Genomic DNA, 26,498 nt, shown 5'->3' with positions numbered 1-26,498 from the left:
AAAGGCTTTTGGTTTTAAATACATTTCAATAGGCACTTTAAGAAATACAAGTGGAAACTCATAACTATTTCAGCTTAAAATACACATTATGGGCTGGGCGCGGTGGCTCGCGCCTGTAATCCCAGCACTTTAGGAGGCCGAGGAGGGCGGATCACGAGGTCAGGAGGTCGAGACCATCCTGGCTAACATGGTGAAATCCCCTCTCTACTAAAAATAAAAATAAAAATAAATAAAAATAAATAAAAATTAGCCAGGCATGGTGGTGGGTGCCTGTAGTCCCAGCTACTCAGGAGGCTGAGGCAGGAGAATGGCGTGAACCCGGGAGGCAGAGGTTGCAGTGAGCCGAGATTGTGCCACTGCACTCGAACCTGGGTAATAGTGCGAGGCTCCAACTCAAAAAAAAAAAAAAAAGAAATACACATTATGTTCTTTTATTTTAACTTACTCATACTAACATATGGTAAGGAAAAACTACAAAGCAATCTCAGAGCAAAGATCCCAAGGAAGTGTCTAGTATGAATAAGTGAGACAACATTAAGCATTACACAAAAATCTTACCATGAATTATCGGAGCTAAGAGCATCATGAAAATTAGTAGCTGCGATGGCCACATGGCTGTCTACTCAGGTATGGAGTATTCCTCAAGAATGACTGTTCAAATGTGAAACAAAATACGTGTATTTCTAGTTCCTCTTCTGTATTCCAAGACTGATGATTTTTCTTCAAATTAAAAAGAAAAAGAATAATTTCTCCGAAACAGAAACACCAATATCCCAAATCTGAAACCTGCAAAAAAGAAAAAAAAAGGATTATTGTATAAAATAAGTAAGTAATCCAAAGACATTATTTATACAATACATATATTGCCATCATGTTTATATCCTGGCCTCATATCTTAATGAAATAAATAATTCAGTCTCTACTAAACAAATTAACTTAAATATACAGATTTTTTTTTTTTTTTTTTTTTTTCGAGACGGAGTCTCGCTTTGTCGCCCAGGCTGGAGTGCAGTGGTGCGATCTCGGCTCATTGCAAGCTCCGGCTTCTGGGTTCAGGCCATTCTCCTGCCTCAGCCTCCGGAGTAGCTGGGACTACAGGCGCCCGCCACCACGCCGGGCTAAATTTTGTATTTTTAGTAGAGACGGGGTTTCACCGTGTTAGCCAGGATGGTCTTGATCTCCTGACCTCGTGATCCGCCCGCCTCGGCCTCCCAAAGTGCTGGGATTACAGGCGTGAGCCACCGTGCCCGGCCTTTTCTTTCTTTTTTTTGAGACGGAATTTCACTCTTTTTGCCAAGGCTGGAGCGCAATGGCGTGATCTCGGCTCACTGCAACCTCTGCCTCCCGGGTTCACACAATTCTCCTGCCTCAGCCTCCCGGGTAGCTTCACCCAGGCTAATTTTGTATTTTTAGCAGAGAGGGGGTTTCTCCATGTTGGTCAGGCTGGTCTTGAACTCTCAACCTAAGGTGATCCACCCGCCTTGGCCTCCCAGAGTGCTGGGATTACAGGCGTGAGCCACTGCACCTGGCTACATATATATATATATACATATATATAGTATAATTATATACTATATAGTATAATTTACTTATACAATATAATTATACTATATAGTATAATTTCACTAACATCAGAATAGTAAAATATTTCATTTATCACTGTTACCATAAATAAGTTTAAAACAAAAGGTAAATATATGAGTCTCACTTTCATCTCAGGCTGCAATATTCATTCAGAAATTATTCTACATATTAACTACTTTTCTAAATGTCTCTGTAAACCTGTGAACATCATAGATTTATGTTTACAAAAGATGTTACTCTTTTTGTTTGAATGTCAAAAGCTTCAGTACTGAAAATCAAGGCAAAGTATTATCTAAATAACAATGTACGATGATTAAAGATAGATTATTATGCCCCAAATTTCATTTTCATTGATGTTTCATTTTAAATAGCTTATTTTTAACAGTAAGCATATAGATACAAACTAAATTAAAATGCAGTTCGAACATAATTAATTCATTCAACAGAGGTTAATTGAATGCTCACTAAAATACAAAGCAGTGGTCTAGAAACATGGAATAGAATATTGAAGAAAACATGCAACCTATTCTCCAGGATTGTACAATTCAAGATGAGGAATCTTGCTTAGAGGTGTAAAGCATTAATAACTTTAAGCACTGAAAAAGTAACTTTATTAAACCAAACTAGTGTAGTTGCCTCCTCTTCAAGTCTTCCCAAGATTTATCTTAGGAAACCAAAATACTAAAGGAACATAATCCAAATCCTGAAGACACCATCTTTTACAGTCAGCACCTTTCAAACTGATCAATCAAGCACAAATTGGGCTTTCCTTCCTTCCTTTCTTCCCTCCCTTCCCTTCCCCTTCCTTCCTTTCCTTTCCCTTCCCCTTCCTTCCTTCTTTTCTTCCTTCCTTCCTTCCTTCCTTCCTTCCTTCCTTCCTTCCTTCCTTCCTTCCTTCCTTCCTTCCTTCCTTCCTTCCTTCCTTCCTTCCTTCCTCCCTCCCTCTCTCCCTCCCTCCCTTCCTTCCCTTTTTCTTTCATTCTTTCTGTCTTTCTTTTCTTCTTTTTGTCCTGGAGATTGATACATATTTTCAATAATTTCAGATTTTTAGAATTAAGTTTAAAAACTTCTGAAAAGGGATATTCAAAATTGTTTACTGAGGAATGTATTAATACACTTCATTCTGTCAAAATAAAACCAAAGTCTTTACTAAAAGGCAAAATTACACAAGTTTATCAGATGTTTTGATATCGTTATTTACAGCATGGCAGTTAAGAGCACGCATTCTGGAGCCAGACAACTTGATCTCAATTACTGTTCTACTAGGTTGGGCAAGTCATTTAACTATACAGCGTCTCAGTTCTCCTGTCGATGGTCATTTAACTATAGCATCTCCATTTTTCTATCTGTGTAATGGGTAGGGTGATACTACTTAATTCATATGGTTCTATGAACATTAAATGACTTAAAATTTGTAAATTTTAATTATATAAAATACATAATAATAGCCAAGAACAGTGCTGGCATGTGGTAGGTGCTATAGCATTGGCAATTATTTTATCCTACTCATCCTTTCAATGTGAATCCATAAGAAGCAAGATCATTTGATAATTTAACTAAAAAATATTTATTGATTACTATTGTATACATAGGCTCCTACAGTACTAAACATGGAGACAATATATATAAAGAGTTTTCTCTTTAATTTCATTGATATTATGGGAAACAAAGGTCATTCTAGACAACCCCATAATATTTTACCTTTACAAATAGAGAAAGCATTGACAAGAAATGAAATATGTGGTTGAGATAAAACAGAAACTAAGTGAAAAGGAATCATGTGCAACATTTTCATTTTGTTTTCTCTTACCCAACTCTGACTCACAAGAAAACCTGAAAATCTATTCTCAATTGTCATAAATGTATAATTCAGAATATAAATTTTGAAAGTAATTGCTAATTTAAAATTACATTATTTAAAATGCGCAAAATAACTGACAGCTACTTGAAGAGGGATATTTAAGTTGACAGATAATTGACAGATTCATAAACAAGATCACAATGCTCTATCCTAGCAAACCTCAACATTCTTTTTCTGTGTCTTTTTTGCCTTCCTCTGTGACCATGGAGTATACAAGAGTCAAAGGTTGGTATCAGGAGATGTGTCTATACACACACATACACATACACATGCATACACATAAATAGACAGTAAATGTATATATAGCATTTCATTACTGGAAGAAATTATGAGCTGCCATCTAGATGAATTATTTATTCATTTTCTCAAACATGTATACTAAATTTCTACCACAGTAGATTTTATAGAAAATGCAAATTAGTAGAACAGCTTTTCTCACAACCTATACTGTAGTGTAAAAAAAAACCAAAACAGGACACAGTAAAGTAAATGAAGTCACAAGATAGAGAAGAATTAACCTTCCTTTAAGTACTTATCACATGCTACACATGGTGCTAGATATTACACAAATTTCCTAATGTAATTGTCCATACAAATATATAAAGCAGATAACATTGTTCTATGTTCACTGAGAAGGAAAATCAGATATGCTATGTGTCTAGAATTTCAAGCCAAATTACTTCAACATTAGTGCTTTTTCCTCTATGGCACAAATAAACAAGAAAATGGATGAAAATAATTAGGAATGTTAATTGTGCAAAGGAAGGGTACAACACGGCATTTCCAAAGAAGACTTAGGCCTTGCTTAAATGAAATATTATTTGATTGTGAAGAGTGGAGAACCCAGAACAGCATGGATACATGAGGGAGGCAGGAAAGCTCGCAGAGAAGAGAGGACAAAGAACACACAAAGGGCGGTGCTTTTCAGGACACCACCCTAATTACAGTGGCGCATCTTTCGGAGGAGGAGATAAAATTATTTCCATAGTGAAAGAGGAGTATTGCTATTGTTAACTTTGGCTTCAATTACAACCAGAATCATTTATTTCATATGATATATATTTTACATTGTTGAAACAATGGGTGAAAGTTATTTTATAGAAAGAATAAGGAAGTACATACCTATTCGTTATTAATAATGATTTCTTTTAAGGTATTGCAGCAGGACATAGAGCCATCTCTACTCAGACATTTGACATTTGATTTAGGCATAGGGATTTGTTTTCATAATTGTAATGTAAATAGAGGTGGGAAACAGAATTTATAAGAATAAAAGTTATTATTTGAAGAGGGTGACATGTTCTCACATTCCAGCCTCACCACCTGCATCTCTCTTACTCACAACTCCAATACTGTGCTAATTAGAGGATATATATAATAAACTTGCAACAATTATACAAGTTTTAATAGCTAATAGATTTCTCATAACCTACAGAAATATATATCACCACTCTGAATTATAACAGTTTTTTAAAAGAAAACATTTTATGATGATTTTTCCATTGAAATGTTGTCATTAACTTCACCAAACAAATTTCTTTTCTTATAAAAATCTTAGTGGTTATCTGTTTTCAAACAAAACTAAGTTCACTATTCTTCACAATATCCAAAATTTAAAAGTGAAGTTGATTAAAATGACCTAATTTACATCATTAATGTTTACATTTAGAATTTTAAAGTTGTGCTATTTGACATGAGTTCCACTAAAAGTTACAAAAGAATACAGTATGGAAAGAAATTCTACAAAAAGCTTAAATAACTAAAATCTTCCCTCATTAACTACTTGGAAACTTCCTTATTTATTAACTATGCTAATTTTTATTCAAATCTAACACAATTATATTCTAAAAGAATTTGAATTTTTTTTGTTATTCCTTTCAACAAGAGTAAGTCTTCTAAACAAGAGACATTGATTTTACTTTCAGGAAACTTTCATCTTGAATTCTGGTGTCATAATTGTTTCCCCAGTTTAATTTTTTAATATTCTCTTCTTTTCAAATCATGCTAAAAATTTATATTTCTATCTTATATTAGCTTCCTTTCTGTACACCAAACACAGGTTAACATTAGAATCTCAAAACTGCTTATCCTGGGAATGTGTTAGCTACTCTTAAATCACATTTCTGTAAGATAATTTACTCTCAAACATTCCCCAAAGTATACTGAATATGATTGCACCTTTTCCATCATAATACCATAGACAAGAAACTATATCTTCTTTATAAATGTTTAAATTTCCCCAACTCTTAACTTTTCACTTGTTATAAATTCTAACTACAAATTCTACTTCAATATTGACTTTACAGATTTTTATTAATCCATACCTTATTTTGCATATTTACTTGTATTTGTCATATACTTTTTGGAGGCCAATGTTTTCTGACATGTTTGGCACATGTGAAATACAAAAAATGCCATTTGGTATTATTGTAATGGTGAATTGGTATATAGACCTATAGCCTAATTGCTAATTGTAATACAGAAGTTTCCCATTAAGCATGTTTTTTTTTGTTTTTTTTTTTTATTGTTCCATAGAGGGAAATCATAGCTATGACCTTACAAGTTACTTTAGGAGCATTCAGAATTATCACTTGGGTGTTATCTGTGTTCTTGCAGCGTTAGTATTTGGACTTTAAAATTTGAAAAATTTAAAACCATTTTAGTTTAAAAATCAAAACAAGCCGTCTGCCTAAAGTACCTTTTTAACAATATAAAATTAATTTATAGTAATGTGGTATAAAATTGTATCAAGGTATAATTTGGCACCTTGATAAAATGGTAAAAATAATATAACATTGACGTATGAAGAAAAGAAATAAGGACAGGCATAGTGGCTCAGGCCTGTAATCCCAACACTTTGGGATACCAAGGTGGGAGGATTGCTTGAGGCCAGGAGTTCAAGACCAGCTTGGTCAACCAACAACACCCTGTGTCTACAAAAATAATGAAAAAGAAGTGATATAAATTTTAAAGAAGAATAACCAGTTGTTTTATTTAATCATTTGTCAATTCATTAAAAAGTAAAGAAAATATCTGATATCAGAGCAACAAAGTAATCGTGATTTGTGTGCACATAGCTCTCTACCTTTGTAAATAATATCTGTCCATAGTAACCAAACATAGCCAAGCATTTCTTAGAAATTTAATTTAGTAAAACTAGAAAATATATTTCAACTAGAGTAATTATGCATAAATGCTTAGGTGAGAGATTTAAATGCTTACTATTCAATTCAAGATTCCAATATTTCCATTATTTTACAATATTGCAGAATCATAGGCACATTACAGCAATGCTTCATAATCCATGCCCTACGAAGTGACAGAGGACATCTCTCACAAAAAAAAAAGATCTTTCCAAAAGTGGTTCTACATGGAAGACTCCTTCTGATGTGAATGAGAGCTCTATGATACAATTAACCCAGGGGAAAAGAGTAGGACAGCAAGAAGAAAAATTACCTGACTATAACACAGGTTCTTTCCATCACCATCCTATCAAATGTTAATATATTTGGTAGATCATCATTGGGCAAAAGCAAAATGAGTTTTAAAGGAGTTTGAACTCAGTAAAATATATTATGTTTTGTAAATGTTAACTATAATTTACAATGTCTGAAACCTACACATAGGCTTCTCCTTTAAGGTTTTCTTGTTTTCTTGAAAAATTACATGTATTGTTTCTCAATTTACAGAGCGCATGTGAATACACTATGGAATTGTAAAGCATCATTAGTTTGAGTCCTCCCATTATTCATAGAGTTTCTCCTGAAAATCTGACTCTGAAAACCAAGGCACTTACAGTAAGACTCAAGCATCTTTTCTTTTTTTTTCAATATTGAGAGGGTCAAATAACCTTATATTAAATAAGTATGAAGAAAGCATTTAACCACCCAGTTTAGTCAGCAGCAACAATGAGTTAAATGTTCTAATCATGAATACTTTCTTAAATAGTGCTAACATCCTTTGGAAATTCATAGAGGACAAACTTTTAATCACCTTCTTTAATATTTTCAAGAAACGTTTAATTCAACAAATTTACATGTGTGTTTCTTTGTTAATTTATTGCAAGTATGCACTGTGTTTGATCATGGGGTTATGGTAAGATATACAAGGCATAATCCCTGCATTAAAGGAGGAGGAAGAATCAGCGAAAGAGGAGAAGGAAATGATGAGGAAGAGAAGGAAGATGAGATAATGCAATAAATACAAGTGGTAAAATATAAATCCAAATTTGATAAAGAAGAAAAGAGGTGAAAAAAACAGAGGAGATAACACAGCTTGAAAGATCTGGAAGACCTGTGAGAGTGGTAATTGTGCTATAATTTGAAGAATGGCTAAGATCTCACTCAACAGTAGGTGGAGGAAGAACGTTTTGGATTAAGAGTTGCTATGGTAAAGGTAAAGAGGTGGAAAAAGGCAGCATGTTGCAGAACTGCAAGTCATCTGGTTTCTCAGGAAGAAGTGAGGAGCAGTAGACAGTAATAGTAAGGATCTATTAGGGTGGAATAGGAAATATTTTGAAGGCTATACCAAGGAATATAAATTCATTTTGATTGGTTTCAAATCATGAAATTTATAATAGTTAAAGACACAAAATATATCAACACATATAAATTACTCCAAGTATTGTCTTTTAAGAGTGGGGGTAAATATTTGTAGCAAATATATCCCCAAAACTGTTATAGTCCTCTACATTGCTCCTAAATATTCAAACATTTTGTTGCGAATTCAATTTTTTAAATAATCTTTGGTTTGATATGAGGAGCCTGAGTCAATAGAGGTGTTAAATGAATCATTATATTAATAAACTGTTAGTGACATCACAGAAAAAATGCAGCTTTTGCATTTTTTAGTATAATATTTTTGTCAGAGTTCCAAATTTACATAACACAGCTTAGCAGTCATTATGCTATTTGAGATCAAATATTAATTCCAAATAATTACAGCACTTTTAGATAGAATGGTATTGTTCTGCATCTGGCAGTAATGACTTATCTGGATAGATGTATATTTTATAACACATTCATGTCAAACACAACTGGGAAGAAATTTCGTCTATAATAAATATGTATTTACCTTGACCTAGAACTGAATGTAGCCATATTTTCCTAGTCCTTTATATCTGCACAGATTTTTTTTTTTTTTTTTAAAAACTAAGCTACTGTTTTCAAGTATAAAACATCAAAAAGTCTGGGCCATGAGAAGCAGCATGAATAGAGGACACAGCATGAGCTTTAGAGTGTGAAAAGGACAGTTTTAAGTCCTTTCTTTTTGAGTTGTGAGCTGTATCACATAAGCAGATTATTTAAATTTTCTATACCCTAATGTTCACATCTGAATTTAATACTTATTTTACCAGGTGGTTTAAGGCTTAAATAAAGGTAATATATATAAGAAGCTATAAAGTTTCCTGGCAAGAGTAGGCATTCAATCAATGAGAAAAATTCTTGTTCTCATTTAGTGAAGGATTTATATTTAAAAGTGGGGTTATAAATGGTAAATGAGATTGCATTTAGTGGTAAGTGGGATATAAGAACATTCGATAAAAGATTGTGAGTGGTCGAGTAGAAAAGGGGATAGAATCAGAAGGTCCATTGTAAATACCATGCTTTTAGAAGATTAAATTGGTCATGGTACATAGGAGAAAATGGAGAGAAAAGAAAAATACCTTAAGCAATCAGTGTCAGTAACAGTATTTGCCAGATTTAGTATGGTGGGAGTTCACAATGACCTATAAGTTCAGCATGTGATTTAAATTAATAGATTATTTGAAGAATGTTAAGTCAACAATTTTTCAAGTTGTAGAAATATCACTGTTATGTCTTGTCAGTGTGGAAGTAAACATAGGAGGGAAAACAGAAGGAAAAAAACACAGGATGGGCACAGAAGATACAGTAAAAAGTTGAATCAAATTGGGAGTAGGGAGAGTAGTTCAGGTATAAAGTGACACTTCCACTAGAACTTTGAGTCATGCCTCCATTCTTCCCTCATTTCTTCCCTGCAATCCCCTACATAAGTTACAGAGAGATCAGGGCAAGGAAGACTTATTTCTTTTCAGTTAATTTTATGGTTAACCTTAATTTTAAGGTTACCCAAAACATGTTTCAAGCAATGAAATGCTAAATCTCAACACACCATCTGAAACACTGGCAAATAATAATTATTTTTTTATTGCTGAAGTAAAAAAGGCACTTCCCCTTATAATTATATTTTAAATATATAACTTGATGCTAAGTTAGAAGACAATCTCTCTAGAGTAATTTTAATAGGAAACTTTTCTAGCATAAAAGTTTCCTTTAATTGTCTCTCAGATAGTGTTGTGATCTAATAAATGTCTATTAATGTTTAGAAACAAATTTATATTTAATGAACATTGCTAATTTTTGGCTTTAGAGCAGCACATCTATTACCCATGAAATAGATTAATGTTCAACACAGGATCACTTTCTTGTGAAGTGCCCTTGAGTTAACATCTTTTCTGAGATCCCACAAAGCATTTGTTCGGAGAACATTTCCAATAGGCTTTGATAACATTTGTCTACACTGATATGTTCAACTGGAAATAAAATCAGTGAGTTTTAAACTAAAGGTATATATAAATAATTATGTTAAAATCAATTAATTTGGAAAACACTTGCTTGGCTCCCCAATAATTAAAACTAAAAAATGAGCCTCATGTTCTTTCTATATATACAATTGGTAAAATAGAACCTTTGCTCTTTAAAAATAAAATCACCCATAAAATCCCAAATATTCATGATAACTACTTATGAAAAACAAGTCTAAATGAACATAGCTATAATTTTAAAATATATTTTAAAAATTAACAATTATTAACAATATGCCATTTATGATAATAATCAAGGATTGATTTTTATGATTCCAAGTCTACTAGAAATCAGGAAGGGCAAGTAAGCTACACTTAAAACATTCAGAACATAATAGGTGTCTACTTCAAAGTAAATAAATCCAGTTCAAACAGCAATGTATGAATTTATTCCAAAATCTACAGAGAACCAAGAAAAATAATCATCTTCCTAATAATAACTACTAATATTTATTAAGCCCTTACTGTGCCAGACACTGTTCTGAAAGCCTCCCATTTAATTGCTTCTAAATATAAACATTATTGTTAATCCTATAAAAACTCCGTAAGGAAGGGGCTATTTTATTCCTAATTGGCAAATGAGGAAACCAAGGGATGGAGAGTTAAAGAACTTGTTGAGGCCACACAGTTAAAAGTAATCAAGCCCAGATTTGCATCTAAGCAGTCTAGACCCAAGGTTTGTGTTTTCAGTCATTAGATTCTACTGCTTCTCGTCACCTGTACTGACTACAGATTCTGTAGCATATCTTATGTAAAGGAGCTTATGTGAGGAGGTTTCAGATAGGTGTGATTAGTCTTTAACTTGTAGGTTGAATGGAGTGAGGTGAAGACCTAGAATATAGCTACACACTGAAATATTAAAACAAACTTTAGCCTGCAAGAATCATGCCATAAACAGAAGGCCCTCAATATCTTCACTGTGAATAATTTTTATCTGGCATTATATATGTCTTTGGCACATCTGAAGAGATAGCAATAACCCATTTTACTCATGCATATATTGGGTAAATGAAGGGCAACATTACAGATTTCATTAGGAGATTAACCAAGAACCATGACCTTCCAGGATCTCAGAAGGCAAGCAAGTGCTTTTTAAGTTACAGCAAAAGTTGAAAACAATCAGAAAAAAAGAAAGGTTTGCCCAAATAAAAGTTTTTAAAAGATTTCAAAATATATCAGTATGATTTCAATCAGTAAGAGTATTTAATTCTGTTATTAATTTTCCTAAAAAGGGAACCGAGATTATTCTGAATATTACTGAGAATAACCAAAGATATCTTCAAAGTTGAATTAGTTGTGACTTTCTCATACTAATTCTAACTCAAAGATGGAACTTGGTATATGATATGATAGGTCAATGTATCCTCAAATGTTTCTAATATTTACTGGATTTTTACTATCTTAGAGCCTTTATGATTAGGATAGACTAATAAGCCTTACACCTATGGCAACTGTATAAATAAAATCACCTGAGCAGTTCATGATTGATAATTGTGACAATATATCATATCTAGTGACAATGTGTGTTATAAATGGAATTCCAGGATTTGATTTCAATATAAAATCAATATCATCCTTATCCTGTGAAATTCTAAAATCATTATCAATGCAACTGGCACTATAGTCAAGTTTGGTTACAAAAAATTCCATAGCCAGGCGTGGTGGCTCACACCTGTAATCTCAGCACTTTGGGAGGCCGAGGTGGGCGGATCATGAGGTCAGGAGATCGAGACCATCCTGGCTAACACGGTGAAACTCCGTCTCTACTAAAAATTCAAAAAAATTAGCCAGGCGTGGTGGCGGGTGCCTGTAGTCCCAGCTACTCGGGAGGCTGAGGCAGGAGAATGGCATGAACCCAGGAGGCGGAGCTTGCAGTGAGCCGAGATCACATCGCTGCACTCTAGCCTGGGTGACAGAGCGAGACTCCGTTAAAAAAAAAAAAAAAAAATCCATAGCTGAGAATAATGAGCTTTAAATATCTTCTTAAATAATCCAAATCATATTAAGCTACAGTATGCATTTTACAGTCTAAACTAGGAAACAACATCTCACTTCTTAATACTGTTTCTCTGAAAACAATGACAGTTTCTAAGTAACTGACTTAAAAATAAAGCCTAGAATAGAGAAGTTTTAAGAATTGAGGTAGTAAAGTCAAATTCATCCTATTCCAACTCCTTCCAGTGGATAAGGAAAAAATACACATTTACTTACACTTTCTTTGAACACTTTCCAAGACAAAGAGGAATGCAGTGGAAGGTATATCTCAACATGAGCTAGGTTAACATAACATAGTTTCACTGAGGTTTGGTTATCATGAGGGTCAGTCCCATATATCTCTTTCACATAGACAATTTGAGTTTAAAACCCTTGATATTCACATTTTTTAAAAATTTCAATATTTTCTCAAAAGGGGCTTAAACAGTAATGAGAAAAGATTACTGTAAAATAATGGAAATAAATACATCTATAGCAGAAAAATTAACATTTAAAAAATTCTTACATAAAAAGGATATCTGTATAACAAGTCTTAAATTGTTCTTGAGATTATGAAAGAAATGTGGTCTCGTTTGCAATTCACAAAATATCACAATATAATTTTCACATATTTCATTCTCAGTAGTTAGTGTATCAGTAGCAACCAGACAAGAGAGAAAATACACGTTTTGAAATTATCTCATCTCAGTACGGTGCACCTAGATGGGTCTCAAATTAAGCACCTTTCTTAATGGCCCATTAAAGAATATCACTGCCTAAAATACTCAAAGGGAGGCAGGGACAATTACTGCCAAGAGAGAGTTTCTAAAGTTGTGCTAGATGATGCAATATTTCTGCTGTAACTTTAGCCTGATTGAGAGCTTATGTAAATACATATTTATGGTTTTAAAATCAATAGCTAACACAGTAAGTCTACAAAGACACATTTTGAAAATATAAGTTCAACAACATATTTTTTACAGTAATGGTTTGATAATTTGCATTTATACATAGCTACCAAATTATGTAATAGGTCGTTTTACAAAAGCTAACTTTTAAAATAGATGATTGAGCCACAAAGTATAATCTCCATGGGGAAGAATATAATACTGAATGTAATTTTAATCTTTGAAGTTCTTCATAATTATACATAATTATTGAATTATTCAATTATAAGAACAGTTAAAATGCATACAACTTAGTAGAATAAAATAATAACAATAATAACAGCTTTTTTGAAGGGTTCTTAATAGGTGCTAATACACTGATGACATCATTTCATTCTAATCATGATAATGTTTAATATTTGGCTCCAGCTGGAAATAAAGTAAGGGAACACAAATTGATGGTGATGGAAAATCCATCAGAAACAACCAAGCTGGCAGATTATTAAAAATATGATATCTAATACTCTTAAGCTAACATTTTATTTAAATCCTCGCAAAACTGGCTTCACAGTGATGACCAATAAAGCATTGATGACCTAACTAAGGAAAGTATTAGGTAGAGATACTGACATTCCAAGTTCCAGGATAAGAAGACTGCTTTGCAGTCAAAAACATCTCCTCAGCTTTTAGGGTTTTAATTGGTAGTCAAAATGGAAAATTGGTAGGCAAAATGTAAATAGATCCAACAAATGGAATGGATCCATTTGTTCCACTCATCTCGCTTAGTTAGTCCTATCAGTGTCGAAATTGAACTGGAGCAGCATTAGGATAAACTATAAAGCACTGTACCGTGTTCCAGGAGTCACTTAGCAAAAGGTTGTGAGAAAACAGTAAGTTAAAAAAAAATCGGGGATGAGGGGAGAATTTCCAAGTGATAGGACCTGAGTAGAAAAGGAATCACTGGACTAACTTGGCTAATATCTTTAAATATACGAGCAGAAGTTATTTAATATATTTAAATATATGAGCAGAATATATTATAAGTTAGGTCCTGTTTATATGCCCATAATTAAAGAACTTTATAACAGAACACACTATACTTAGTTATTGTACTCTTATTCATATATAGTATATATTTTATATAAATGTACATATAACTACATATGATAGCATATAGTTTTTAATTATGACATTCATTCATGTATTTATAAAATAAATATTGGAGCTCAAAATTTTATAATTTATTTATTTATTTTTTTGATGGAGTTTTGCTCTTGTTGCCCAGGCTGGAGTGCAGTGGCATGATCTCAGCTCATAGCAACCTCTGCCTCCCGAGTTCAAGCAATTAACCTGCCTCAGCCTCCCGAGTAGCTGGGATTACAGGCATGCGCCACCATGCCTGGCTAATTTTGTATTTTTAGTAGAGATAGGGTTTCTCCATGTTGGTCAGGGTGGTCTCAAACTCCCGACTTCAGGTGATCTGCCCACCTCGGCCTCCCAAAATGCTGGATTTACAGGCGTGAGCACTGCGCCAGGCCTTTAATTTTCTTTAATAACACAGCACAACAAGAGAATGTCTATGAATGCATAATTCAGTGCTATCATTATTTAATTGCTATGTATATACATTTTGTATACTTTGGTATATTTTATAATGGTAAAAATCAATGGCACCACAAACTAAATATGTCAAGCACTTATTTTTAAAATTACAATGAATGACTCCTAAAGATGTCTATACAAATAATACTATAAATTTTATGATGTAGAGAGATAATTAAATCAATCAAATACAGTATCTCTAATTAAGACAATAGGAAAACCCCAAAGAGGATTTGGTTACTGGAAAGAACAGCACTTGAAAAAGAACAGCCTCATTAAGAAATGTGAAAGTTAGGAAGAGTTAAATACAAAAGTGGACAAACATATCTCACGTAGAGTTCTTTACACTGCATACTCTGGGAGTTTATGCTATTCAAAGCACCTCAAATTTGGAAATTTCAATGAACTCATCCCAATTATTTGAGTCAGATAGTATTATAAAAGGTAATTATTTTTATTTCCCATTAGGTTGCAAGATATATCATATAATTATCTCTAAGTTACATTTGAATTAATTTATTCTTTGTTCAATCTTTTCTCGGCAGAGTGGTGATTCACAAGGACAATTCAGGAGCACCTAGGTTCCACAGTAACCCAAATTGGCAAATTGTACAGAAAGATATATAGTGTCATTGTTTAATATTTGGCTCCAGCTAGAAATAAAGTAAGGGAACACAGATTGACTGGGATGGAAAATCCATCAGAAATAATCAAGCTGGCAAATTATTAAAAATATGGTATCTGAATACTTTTAAGCTAATATTTTACTTAAATCTTCTCAAAATTTCACAGTGATGACTGATAAAGCAGATAATTTTTTACAATGAAAAGTGTTGAAGCAACTTGAGATTAAAACATTGTTTAATTCAGTAACTACACTTGTGCCAATTTTTTGAGAGTTAAAAATTGTGTGAGTTAGAATAATTAGAAATGTTTCTTTTATCTGTTTTAGAATCAAAGGTTATCTCTGCTTTCTTGTTTTGTTTCTTCTAGCATGTCTGTGATTGTTAAAACAAGACACAGTTTTGACAGATAACCTCCAAATTATTTTCTTCTTTCTTTTTGGACATTGATTTACTTTTTAGTGATATTTTAGGTGTTTCCTGAAATATCTCAAGACAATAGCATTCAGGAAAAAAACATATTTTTGCTTTTATGAAGATTTATCTTAGTAATTTTGTTAAAAATGCTATGTATGGAAATGACAGTCTAATCACAAAGTTTACATTTTTACAGTTTTTTCTAAAAATGTTAAAGGGAAGATAATTACTTTTTTCTGTGAAAGAGTAAGAATATTATTTAATCAACTAAATAAAATAGTGGCCTTGTGAAAATAGTTCCTTCTTTCTTTTTCCTCTATAGTATGACTTATTTTATCATTATTAAAATGTATACTCTACTATGTGATTTTAAAATAAAACATGGATATACTATCTTTCAAACTTCCATATGGTCTCGACAAAAAAAAAAAGAAACACTCATTAATATATAAAATCCCAATCCCTTCCAAACATTAAGGTTTCCATGGATTAATTTTATTTTATGAGCTTTGCAGCTCATAAAATTTCACCATTTGTCAAGAGTGCGTTTTTGTTTGTTTGTTTGTTTGTTTGTTTTAATCTCAACAAACTGCAGTGGTTTTGCCCACATGAAGGACATGTACATATATGGTGGTTCTTTTCAGCCTTTTAGAGTCAAATAATTTTGAGGTCCATCTTCCTATAAAGAGGCTGAGAAAGCCAAGCCCTAAATATTGGCATCCTCAGATATCACACACTATTTACAGAACACCATCCTGACTTTCTTTTCTCTTCTTTGCCTTTTACTTTTTATTCTTTTCTATATTCACTGCATGAACAAAACTTTGTAATCACTTGGTAATTTTAGCAAGAATGAAGAAATGCATGAAATCCTTTAATTTGATTAAATCCTATCATTGAGCTTAATTAGGTCATTGTATTAATCAGGTCATTGCAATTATATAATTTGAAACCCTGGCTGCCTGAAATAAATGAGTGTTCATGACCACGGCCAATATATTACTAGGGGTGTGTTAAGTACATTTTAATTTTTCTATATTTACGATATCAATATTGATTATTGTAAACTGTTCAGCAAATATCAATGTCTTTTAGAGTGATTGGCTGTGATTTGAAAATAAGAATTCTGGATTTTATCTGCATTTCCCTGATGTTGAGCACTATTTCATATACTTGTTGGCCATTTGTATGTCTTCTTTAGAAAAAATATCTATTTAGGTCCTTTGCTCACTTTTATTTTTTATATTTATTTATTTATTTATTTATTTATTTATTTATTTATTTATTTTTGAGAAGGGGTCTCGCTCTGTCACCCAGGCTGGAGTGCAGTGGCACAATCTCGGCTCATGGCAACCTCTGCCTCCTGGGTTCAAGAGATTCTCCTGCCTCAGTCTCCTGAGTAGCTGGGATTATAGGCACCCGAAACCCCGCCCAGCTAATTTTTGTATTTTTAGTAGAGACAGGGTTTCACCACGTTGGCCAGGCTGGTCTTGAACTCCTGACCTCAGGTGATCTGCCTGCCTCGGCCTCCCAAAGTGCTGGAATTACAGGCGTGAGCTACCATGCCACATTTGGTCATTTTTAAACTGTTATTTAATTTTTTTTTTTGCTATAGAATTTTAAGAGTGCCTCACTTATTTTGAATATTAACAAACTGGTACAGAAAATGTGGTATATTTAGACAACAAAATATTATTCAGCCTTAAATTTGAAGGAACTATTGCTATTTGAAACAATATGAATGAACCTGGATGGCATTATGCTAAGTAAAATAAGCCAGACACAGAACAACAAATATTGAATGACCTTACTTATATTTGGAATGTAAAATAGTAAAACTTATAGCAGTAGAAAGCAGAATGAGAGTTGACAGTGGCAGTGGAAAAGGAGGAGATGGAGAGAGGAGAGATGATGATCAAAGGGTATAAAGTTTCAGCTATGCAAGCTAAATGAGTTCTGGAGATCTAATGTACAGTATGGCACTACAATTAATAACAGTACATGCTTGAAATTTGCTGACAGAATAGATCTTAAGTGTTATCACAAATTTAAATCAAAAGAAAAGAAAATAGCTGAGAGATGAATACATTAACTAGCTTAATTGTGATAATAATTCCACAACGCATACATTCATCAAAAAAAACTTATGAACCTTAACTATATACAAATCCTAATTGTTAATTATACTTTAAAGAAGCTTAAAATTGTTTTAAAAATTAAATTGATAATTTTGTATTCTTGCAGATAACAAACATGCTAATAAAAAAAGAGAGAACCCATATCATTATGAACATTGTTGATATGAATATCCAAATTTTAAACCATTATGCAAACACTATTATGGTCATTTCACCTCTAATATACATGTTTCAGTGAATTTACACCATTCTTTTACTCCTCAAATTTATTTAATAACTTTAATCAAGGCTTATGCACCATGGTGTTTTCTTCAGTGTTGGGCTCTGCAAATAGTTTCTGCTAATTTAATCTTCACCAATTTCCTATATTTTTTATTCTACTTATAATAAAACAATTTAAAGGCTTTCATACAATAGATCCCTTTTAAGAATCATTCCTATCAGTGGAATCAGTAGTGCAGAGACCCTACATTGGGTACTGTTATAGATATAAGGAATGCTTTACATCCCAACTCTATTTTTCACCAAGGTACTCTATAGGAAGGTAGGTAGGTAATATAACCAATACATTTTTTTGAGAATGGCCCTTGCATGGGGGGCGGTGTGTGTATTTATATGTTTAAACATTATGTACATCTCAAAATCTCTTTATAAGCTCCTTTTTAAATTATGTAAATTTTCTAGCATAAGTAGTTGATTTATACTCAGGGATTATATAAGGAAAACTTAGGATCTGGTTGGAAGCTTGGTGTCAAAAAAAGAAAAAAATGTTGAAGAGTCCAGATGTCAAGAGGCATCTCCCCGATAATTTTGTCTAGAGTTGATCTGCTAATAGCTCACATCTAATAATTTTTAAAAGAAGGGGAAAAAAAGAAAAAGAAAGAGAAAAATTTTGACAGTTCACCTGTCAGTTCAGCTGAAGTATAGCTTTAATGACTATCAATCGGACAAAGATCTGTTAAGTATTTTCTATATGACCCACATCACAGAAAGAAACTCTTAAGAGTTTTTTAGGGTATATCTCTATAGGTTTTTTCTTTACCATGGAAACATAACATTAACTGAAATAAAATTTGTGTTTTTCTTTTGAGTTCACATTAATATAGATAAAACTCACACATGTGCACACAGACATGCACCTACAAAATTTTCTGATAGGAAAGCATGTATTATTATAAATCAATACTTCAGGGCAAATTTGCTGAATACTGCCAGTAAATATCAAATGGCAAGATATCATCCAGATCCAAGAAAGACATATAACAATGATCCCCTTTATTTCATATAAAAAGAGTCAAAGAGCTCTATATTGGATTGCCCAGATTTTGTAGAGATTCAGATACGAAAACACATAACAGAAGCCAAAAACAAATGTGATTGGCCATCTGGAGAACATCAGTGTTCCCAGTGATTAAAACAGTTAATCTAATGGAGAAGTTTCTTTGAATTCTAAGGAGCATTAAAAAATACATTTTAGAGATCATTAAACCAAAAGCATCCATTAGCTACTCTCAGACATGACCTCTCTCTGTTTCTTTTTTTTCCCTTTCTCTTTTGCTTTGTTGATTCACAGTGGTCCAGCCAAAAAAGCAAAAGTTCACTAACACTATTACCATAATCACTTTGACATCACTAGAGATGCTTTTAAACAAACACATACCTCAATGTGAGCTTGTATATCTTAACATTAAGCAGAAGATCTAAAATTATTAGAAAAGAAATGTGGCATTAATCCTTTTAGCATATAGTTCATCCTAAATGCCCATAAGTACTCTGACATATATAAACTTTTTATTGGCTACGGAAGATTCTGTCCCAAATGAAAGTGATTATTATTTTATGTTTTATTCTCCAAGCAAATTCATAAGAAAAAATGAAACATGTGACTTTTAAGACATTTTTACCGAGAAATTAATTAAAATAGTTTAATATATGTAAAAAGTATGAAGTCCATATTTGGATAATCACAGTGTTTCAGAACTAATGAAAACTCTTAAACTATTTCAAGACTTTTTTTGAAGATGTGAAAAGTAATACTTTAAACATTAAAAATTTACAAGTTTTTTCCACAAATTCTGTAGTAAAAAATATACACATTTCGACACTATATATATACTTATATATATAGTGCCAAAATAACTACAGCCTTTAAAAATAATAGAGATAAAGACATATCATCATATTATGGCACGATGTACTTAATCCAATCCACAAATCCACAGTAAGATAAATTTTCAATTATGGACAGCCTCTTAAATCCGTGAAGACAAGTGGAGATAATATTAGTTTTCTATGTCCTCTTACACACACTTCTATCGCTGGGCCACATTAGCCAAATGTCTCAAAGAAACTGAAGAAAATATACAATGAAATTAGGAAGCAACTTCCGCTTATAATGAACTAAAGCGTATACAGTTAAAATCCTTGATTCCATAACATTTTTGTAGCAAGCACTTTGGTGCAGATAATTTATTCATGGTATGTTAATATCTTTACAGATCAAATAGTCAGCTTTCTTTTGCATAAAATTGTGTGTGCACGTGTGTGTGTGTAACATCACTATTCTATATACAATAACTATCTTTAAAAAGTAAGCGCTACCATAGCTTAATAATAATAAAATAGGAAGGACCACCTCACCAAAACTTGATCATGTTGTCAGATTAAAATCGAGCTATGAATTTTCTGACTTAATAATGGAAAACTCATTCGATTTTTCTGGTGCATTTGACTGTTTTGATTTTATGTAATTAGAATAGAGGCTCAAACTATGGCTGAAATTAAGTTTAGATGTACTGAACTGAAAAATTGCCAAAAAGCTATGAATCTTTTTTTTTAAATTATGTATCAGATATAGTTCTGAATGGTGCTTTTTTCAAGATTTGGTAAAATATTTTTTCATTTATTTCTGTATATTTATTCAGTGTTTTCACATGAACTGAGCAAAATAACTAACTACATAAATAAATAATTTTATTAATAAATAAGTAAAGAAATAAAATAGGGAGGAGGGGATAGCATAGAAAAGTCCTAACAAGAGTCATTGCTGGCCAGGCTCCATGGCTCATGTTCATAGTCTCAGCATTTGGGAGGCTGAGACAGGTGGACTGTTTGAGGTCAGCCGTTCCAGACCAGTCTGGCTAACATGGCAAAACCCTGTCTATTCTTCTTCTACTTTTTTTTTTTAGATGGAGTCTCGCTCTTGTTCCCCAGGCTAAAGTGCAGTGGCATGATCTTGGCTCACCGCAACCTCCACCTCCCTGGTTCAAGCGATTCTCCTGTCTCTGCCTCCCAAGTAGCTGGGATCACCAAGTAGCATGCGCCACCACACCCGGCTAATTTTTGTTATTTTTAGTAGAGCCAGAGTTTCTTCATGTTGGTCAGGCTGGTCTCGAACTCCCAACTTCAGGTGATCCCCGCCTCGGCCTCCCAAAGTGCTGGGATTACAGGCATGAGCCACCGCGCCTGGCCAAAACCCTGTCTTTTCTAAAACTACAAAAATTAGCCAGGCATGGCAGTGTGTGCCTGTAATCCCAGCTACCTGGGGGCTGAGGCACGAGAATTGCTTGAACCCGGGAGGTAGAGGTTGCAGTGAGCCGAGATCGTCCACCTACTGCACTCCAGCCTGGGCAACAGAGTGACTCTCTCTCAAAAAAATAAAAAAATAAAAGAAGAGTCATTGCCCTTATAAACTATTGATACACAAGAATATTTGTTAAGTAATTAATTATGGTAAGAAACAGCAGAAAGAATAATTAATTGAGAAAGGCATCCACCAGAAGAGAGAGTAAGAGTACTATGGCTGTTGTGCAACAGAAAATCTGACTCCTAAATACAATGATGAATATGAGAAGTCATATGACCAAACTCAGCAAAGCCCAAAGAAATGCCCATGAGCCAAGATAGAATGTAGTGCTGCTAATCTACCTACATTTTTGAGAAGTTGATTTATCTTTTTAAATCTAAATTCTTAACTAAAATGCTTGCATAAGATTGTAGATTTTTGAAATTAAAGGCTATCTTTATTTGTTTATCAGTACATGATCTACACATATGCTTAACAATGAATAAGAGAACGTCTACAGGTTTCAACACTAAATGCATACAGCCTATAAATCTATGAAGTAATATAATTTAGAAGCTTCATTTATCACTGATTTAATATTTTTGAATTGAAATTTAAATCCTTGAAATATTATCAAAGCTACTAAGGAATCTGTTTAGTCACAGCAGTTTACACAAGATCTTGGCAAGTAGTTTGATAAAACAAAGAAAATGTAAGATATATTTTATGAATATTAATCAAGATCTACACTTGGTAGTCATACCTCATCATTACATCAAAAAATCAGAGTGGCTTTGCTAACATTTCCTAAATTAACCTTTAATATGCACCTTCATAGAAGATATCTTGCCATTAGCATTGTTTCTTATGTACTTCAAGAAAGATATAGGACCACGGGGACTAAGTGGGAATGACAGGGAAAAAACCCCATAAATCTTTGTCAGACTTTCAGAAATGAGCTCTGAATTCAACCAAAATGAAATCTTTTCCTTGGCTGAGCTAACATAGTGGTTTTGTTAATTGTATCCCAACGAATACTATCCCTTTCCAGTTCCAACAAAATATGTTTAAAATGTCATGATTTAAACAAATACTTTTATTTTTTACAAATAAATACGACATCTTATGGCATGTGATATGCAATAAAGGCTACTACAGAGCAAGTCAATGATAAGCAAGGAAGCATTAGAAAATTTGCTAGCTTGGGATAACTCCGTTCAGAATGTTGAATTAGAGTACGGAAAACATATATTTCACATTTTTCCTCCCTGTTCTAAAATAGTTTGTTAGATTAGCCTAAAATGGTTTAATTGATTGTTATGAGATGCACACATTCTTTGGTGAGAGATTAATCATTTTAAATTAAAAATGTAACTGTGCAATTGAGCAGTAGTAATTTAATAAGTCTGGGACAGTAATTTATATTAATTTAACCGGCAACTTCAAAATCTTGTGGGGGAAATGATTTATCTTTGGAAGAGATATACTACATTTGGATAAATAGGTGAAATATAATAGTACTCAAGTGAACTATATTTATGCTTTTAGATAATAGAGAACTGGTAATCCCTCAGTGCTAAAGCTTTGAGATATATGTGCCTTTTCTTCTTGTAAAGAATGCTGATGAAGTTAACATATTTCTTTCTGTTTAAGGGGAAAAAGAAATTATAAAAGCAACACAATGAAGATATTTCTCATATTTGCCTTTCTTGTTATTTGAAATGTTCTCATTCTTCCTTATTGTTAGATAAATTTTCTTTTTCTTTTTTCTCAAAAAACCCTTTAGGGCAAGAATGACATTACTTCAGTTTTATAAATTTAGCAACTAATAATATTCTATAAAACACTGCCCTAAACAAATGCTGTGAATAAATAAATTACCTCAGTGTCCTACAAGCAGTATTTATCACAACGGGGAGAGTTTTTTTGTTGCTTATCCTTAACTTTTAGATCCTCACAAGGTAGGGAGGCACAACAAACCCTCTGGCAGAAAACAGTCAAATTGATTTTTTCACTGTCATTCACAAAAGTTCCTAGGATTTTCACATTCTGTTATTTTCCCTATTTAGAAGTTATTCGCATAAAAGGACACTTGCATGTAAATGCCAAGACTGCATTCTGAATATTTCAGAGGAATTTTGCTCAAGTTGTCTTACATTCTCAGTGCACACCAAAACATAACCTTCTAAAATGTTCTGTCTGCTGGCTGTATTGCAAAAGTAGAAGCTCAAGCATGAATTGCCTAATCATCTTTATTTCTGGAACAAAATAATCCCTACTTCTGTAATATTCACAGATTTTTTTTCCTCTGCAAAGATTTTCCTGACAATCCCTCAAAATGCCTATTGACAATTCCATTTCAGGGTCCAGAATACTTTATTATTCTCATTTGTCCACAGGTGTATATCCACTCCTAGACAATAAGGTCCAATATACAAGTTCATGTTTTATTCATCTTCGTGTCTCCATCAACTAGCACAAGACTTGGCATCTAACAGACAGTCAATAAATGTCTGCTTGTCTAAATTGTGCTAAAACAAACCAATGATTAAGATTCCACAATGATTCCAGGCCCCACAGATAGAAGTAAGCTTTTTTATTTTTTTTTAAAGGCTGAAAATATTTTTTTTTCCAGGTAAAACGGATAATAGGAGTAAATACTTATTAAGCTCTTAATGTGTCTCACTTCCTATTATAAACTCTATACATGTTTTGGGTTTTTTTTCCTCCTCATTTATTTCTTGTACAGACTGAAACTATATCACTTTTACATATGGAAAAGCTGAGTCACAATAACTTTTAGAAACTTGCACAAACACATGTCATTAAACAAGTAAGTGCTGGATCCATCTTCTATTCAGGGAGTCTCATCCTAGAGCCTTCTCTTAACTATATATTCACTGCCTAAAATAACAGAAGGAAAAACTGCTTTCCTTTCATGTACACACCCTCGCCGTGTGTTTGGTTTGTTCTAGGCACTGTGTACAGTACCCAGGGTACAAAAGTGAACAACACGAGGGCTTTTTTTTAAAACCTCTAATCTCTATCTTTCTTGGAAATATTTTAAAAGTTTCCCCTACTTAAAAGAAAAGGACGGGCACACACAGACACACACACACACACACACACACACACACACACACACACACAAACACATACAAATAGGTGTTTTTCCCTTTCACTGCCGAAATTCTCACCTTATCAATCAATGAGTGTTGGCTGTATTAAGTCAAACACACTTCAATGTCTAATTTCTTCCAGGTTGCCCTCCTCAGTCACTGAAAATTCTCTAAAAAAATTCCCCAGTGGACTTATTGTCAAATCCAATGTCTTCTTCATAGTTTTCAATGTACTTAATTTATCTGTAACACTGATAAGCCCTACATTCAATCAGATTCCTTGGCTCCTAAAATTCAATCAGATACAAGGGACAAAAGAAAATGTACCAAATAATAACAAAACTTTAGGTATAATTGAGCTCAGTACTTCACTTTACATATGAGAAAGCTACAACCCCCAAAAAGATAAATCAGTTCTCTCAGGGTCACATCTTGAGTTAATCATGGAGTTATGATTAAAAGTCAGGGCCATCTCTCCAAAGTTTATCAAGACTTTCTCTGAAATAGATCTTTCTATTACTTCGGCCAAATCTATATCTTAGGCCTTAACTTCGTAGTAGGCAGCCTTATGATGGACCCATTGGTTCATGACTGCATTCTATTCCTCTTCAGACTGTTCAGGCTGAGCAGAACTTACTAACTCATTTCTAACAAGTAGAATATGGCAGATGTGACGGGATTTCACCTCCAAGATTAGATAACAAAAATACTAAGGCTTCCATCTTAGACATCTTCTTTTTTGTATGGCCTCTGGGAGAGGCCAGCTGCCATGTCATGATGTATCCCTATAAAGAGGCCTGCATGAATAAGCTTGGAAGTGGATTCTCGACAAATTGTGCCTTCAGATGAGACTGCCACCCTGGCCAACAGTTTTACTGCAACCTCATAAGAAACATTGAGCCAGAGGCACTAGTTAAGTAACATCCAGATTTGTGACCCATAGAAAATATAAGATCACTATTTAAAGTTCTAGTCTTTGAACTTTTCACGCAGTAACAGATAACATTGAAAATAACATCTCATCCCACGAATACTATAATTGTTTAAACACTTATCAACTCCAAAGTAATTCGTATTGTTCTATCACTTCATTCTTCCTACAGCATCATATTAACCATGTTTTCCTATTAATCAGTGTTCAGTAAGCAATGTCTTTAAACACAATAGCAGAGAAAGGATATGTTGAAAGTACTGAATCTAGTACTCAAAGCTAACTAAAATATTCCACTTTGAGTTAATTGGCTTACTGTTTCTTAAATACATTTATTGTATTTAATGTATTGTATTGTGTATAATACAATAATTGTATTATAATAAATAATTGTATTATATTATAATGTATTTCTTAAATACATTTATTTCCCCTTCTGTAATCATGACATTTGGAGATTTTAGAATAGGTAACCAAATCTTACAAAAATGTTTACAATTAAGAAAAACTCTGTTCAATAATACCTTAATCGACCATTTCTGTGATTGCAAGAAATCCCTGTAACCTAAATGCTTTTGTCAGTTAAATACTGCCCTGTTGTCAGAATCTGAGAAAATAGAAATGGTCTCTAAAGGGTATGGCACTCCAGATCATTTCAAGATAATCAACTTTCAGATCTTAAAATTCAATGTAGTCTCCTTTTTAAAATGAATTTGCCTCAGAAGACACTTAAAAGATCAAGAATCACTTCTGTAGCCTTTTTCAAAATCACAGCTTTTTCTATTTTATAAGAAATTCCTCTCAACTATTTAGAATCTCACTATGATATACTACCTAAAAGAATGAAAAAACAAATTGGTATTTAAACTATTTATTTATCTGTATACTATTAACATCACTTCCATCTGTGTAACTGAAAATTTTATTACCAATATTTTATATTTTATAATAATACTTATCAAAAAATAAATGCATTTTATGTAATTTTGTTCAATTGGATACTACTATCACATGTAAAGATAAGTTAATATAGAGGAGACTTTTAAAAACACACTTAAAGCTTTATAGTTTCATGGAAAATATAGACTATTGAATATTCACATGCTAAAAAGAAGCTTGAGAGTAAACAAGTAAATACTTGCAAGCACAGAAACATATTACTATAAGATACAATTTTGTGAAATACTTCCAGA

General features: G+C 32.9%; 1 protein-coding gene across 47 annotated transcripts in view; it reads right to left on the bottom strand.

Moving 5' to 3' along the window:
- The window catches only part of ADGRL3 (adhesion G protein-coupled receptor L3), an 866,327-nt gene that overhangs the window by 559,461 nt on the left and 280,368 nt on the right, over positions 1 to 26,498 (bottom strand). For all 47 annotated transcript variants that reach the window (XM_032151681.2, XM_032151691.2, XM_032151695.2 and 44 more), the window contains one exon: positions 559 to 786. In XM_032151681.2, coding sequence (XP_032007572.1) covers positions 559 to 613 — 55 coding nt within the window. In that variant the 5' untranslated portion in view covers positions 614 to 786. The remainder of the gene's footprint in view (positions 1 to 558; positions 787 to 26,498) is intronic.

Source organism: Hylobates moloch, unplaced genomic scaffold, assembly GCF_009828535.3.
Source record: "Hylobates moloch isolate HMO894 unplaced genomic scaffold, HMol_V3 SCAFFOLD_2, whole genome shotgun sequence".
NCBI lineage: Eukaryota > Metazoa > Chordata > Mammalia > Primates > Hylobatidae > Hylobates > Hylobates moloch.
This window is presented reverse-complemented; position numbering and strand designations above follow the sequence as displayed.